This window comes from Thalassophryne amazonica, chromosome 6, assembly GCF_902500255.1.
Source record: "Thalassophryne amazonica chromosome 6, fThaAma1.1, whole genome shotgun sequence".
Lineage (NCBI taxonomy): Eukaryota > Metazoa > Chordata > Actinopteri > Batrachoidiformes > Batrachoididae > Thalassophryne > Thalassophryne amazonica.
In genome coordinates this window covers 37,947,523-37,950,290 of record NC_047108.1, presented here as the reverse complement: position 1 = coordinate 37,950,290, position 2,768 = coordinate 37,947,523, and the positions used below count along the sequence as shown (strand labels likewise).

The 2,768-nt window shown below is 39.1% G+C and overlaps 1 protein-coding gene across 2 annotated transcripts in view; it reads left to right on the top strand.

The window, feature by feature from the left end:
* The window catches only part of mtor (mechanistic target of rapamycin kinase), a 427,661-nt gene that overhangs the window by 10,938 nt on the left and 413,955 nt on the right, over window positions 1–2,768 (top strand). For both annotated transcript variants that reach the window (XM_034171997.1, XM_034171996.1), the window contains exon 7: window positions 869–1,144. In XM_034171997.1, coding sequence (XP_034027888.1) covers window positions 869–1,144 — 276 coding nt within the window. The remainder of the gene's footprint in view (window positions 1–868; window positions 1,145–2,768) is intronic.

The following is a 2,768-nucleotide window of genomic DNA, read 5'->3' as shown; positions in this document are numbered from 1 at the left end:
GTGTGTGTGTGTGTGTGTGTGTTGTGTGTGTGTGTTGTGTGTGTGTGTGTGTGTGTGTGTGTGTGTTTGGTGTGTGTGTGTGTGTGTGTGTATGTGTGTGTGTGTGTGTGTGTGTGTGTGTGTGTATATGCCTGTCTTAATTTATTGAATAATTGAGCCAAAAACCTACACAATCTGGTGTCAAATATCTGTGACAGGAGGGTGGGTACAACCTTACATTTGAATTTTCCACAATGAAGTTTGCGATACCTCAGTTATTTTCTAGGTCTGTTGTTATATTCTCTTTATGTTGCACCTGTAGCTGTGGAATTGACTTACATTGTTATGCTCATGACCTGCAGATGTAACTGTGTGACAATGGCAGATGTTGAAAGACTAAATCATGCTTTTGTGTCATTGAGAATTGATCATTTTTAGAATTTTTCTTGTTCATCGCACATGCTGTCTTCTTCAGATTATTCAGAATACGGCTTCGCACACTCGTGAACAAACTGGACTTTGTAGGTGTAACACGCCTTGGTCTCGTTCCAGACTGCATAGTGTGTGTGAGTTCACCCAAAACAAACGATTCCATTGCTACCAAGATTACTGTGATATTGGCGGGGGAGGGAACCAAAAAAACTTGTATGATTTAAAACGTGGTCTTTTGGGCACTGCAGTGGCAGTGCCCTCTGTTGGGAGCTGTTGTATCCATGGTGCACTTTTTAAAATTTCTGTCACACTTCCACATAATTATGACACATCTGCAAGATTGAGGGATACAGTGGATGTTGATGAAATGATTGAACTCATTCTTGTGACCCTTGTGATTACTGTTTTACATTGGCTGTTGTTAAAGCATTCTGTTCATTGTCACGTCTTTTATCAGCGCTTGCGTGAGGACATGGAGGAGATCACGCAACAACAACTGGTCCATGATAAGTACTGCAAAGAGCTGATGGGCTTTGGAACGAAGCCACGCCACATCACACCTTTCACCAGCTTCCAGTCGGTGCAGCCACAACAGTCCAATGCCCTGTTGGGCCTGCTGGGTTACAGCACGCCTCAGGGCTTCCTCAGTTTTGGAGCCACACCTGTACCAGCCAAAAGCTCGCTGGTGGAAAGCCGATATTGCCGGGAGCTGATGGAGGAACGTTTTGACCAGGTAAATGTATTAAGTAGGTATTCAGTAACACCAAGAGACGCATAGTGTTTGATAATCATTTGATAGGAAAAGTGTTACCGGTAACTCTGTATTGGAGGTTTTCGCTATTTAAAAACAGATGCTCCGATCCTCGTTTCAAACCCCAGCCTGACCGGAAAATCACTGAGGACCCTTGGGCAAGGTCCTTAATCCCCAAGTTGCTCCTGGTGTGTAGTGAGCACCTTGCATGGCAGCACCCTGACATTGGTGTGTGAGTGTGAATGGATGAATGTGAGGCATAATTGTAAAGCGCTTTGAGCGTCTGATGTAAATGGAAAGCGCTATATAAATGCAGTCCATTTACCATTCATGGAGACAAAAATAATTCTCAAAGGAATAGTTGAAATATATTTTTAAACACTGGTAAAATAAAAAACAGCAATAAATTTAGAGTTACACCCATAACACATTAAATATTTAGTATTCAGAATTAAGTGTATTTTTTTTCTCAATATTTATATTTCTGTCTCCAAAACATAAATATATAACCATATGATTATGAGGAATGAATGTAAAATGTTTATTTTGAAAGTAACATTTTGTGTTATACTGAATGGCATTTTGCTAAGGTACATTAATGTGAATCACAATAAAAAAGAATTACAAGCTTTATTCTTGAATCTATAAATTAAAAGCCAAGTGGCCTCTGTGTACGTGTACACTTGCGTGTGCATGGCTTCGATCACGGAGAAACTGAGGAGAGCTGACATTTGCTGTTTGATATGCTTATGTATTGTGGGTCAGTCGAGAGCCCGTGGATCCCCACGAGCAACGTGCTAGTATAACAGCATAGATGACACACCAGTGAACATAGAAAAGCCTTTTAGGGATCTGTGTATACTGTTTTATTTAGTTATTATTTTGAAACCCTTATGGCTTAGTGGTTAGCACTGTTGCCTCACGGCAAGAAGGTCATGGGATCGCTTCCTACCTGCCTGCTCCTTTCTGTGAGGGGTTTGCATGTTCTCCTGGTGTTCATCATTTTACATATAGTCCCTACTTTTTCTGGTTTGTGGTTGTTTCTGTCGCATTTCTGAAATTACAGAACTGCTATAAAGAAAAGTGTGAACATTTTATTGTGTTTTAAAACTTTGTGGAGCAAATGCAAACACCAAACTCTTATAAAGAAGGAAAAAATACACAGACATGTGCAGGAAAACTTTGATATAAACTGAACAGAACAATGCAGGCTGATTTGATTCCCCATATTTTTTTTTTATAAATAAATCAGAATAAAATAAGAGGTAACTCACTTTGAAATTAATAAAACATATAGGTGCAGCTTCTTATAATAACTTTGAAAAATAACAAAAATCAGCAGCTTGTATTTTTATTCTGACTCCAGTTCATTTAGTGTGATGAAGTCATTTTTAAAAGTCATTTTTCTTTCTCCTCATCGGTCACGTTTTGTGGTTGAACACTGCATTAAGCTTAAGATTGAATAAATACATACCTTTGTAAAATAACAGCTGTTAAAGTTCAGCGTTCTCGCCTGCTTTTTGTGATCTGTGCCTCTGAACATCAGCTTCTCCACATCAGGGTTTTATTTTTAACTCGTGTATGTGTAATTTTTGCTCAGTTCATT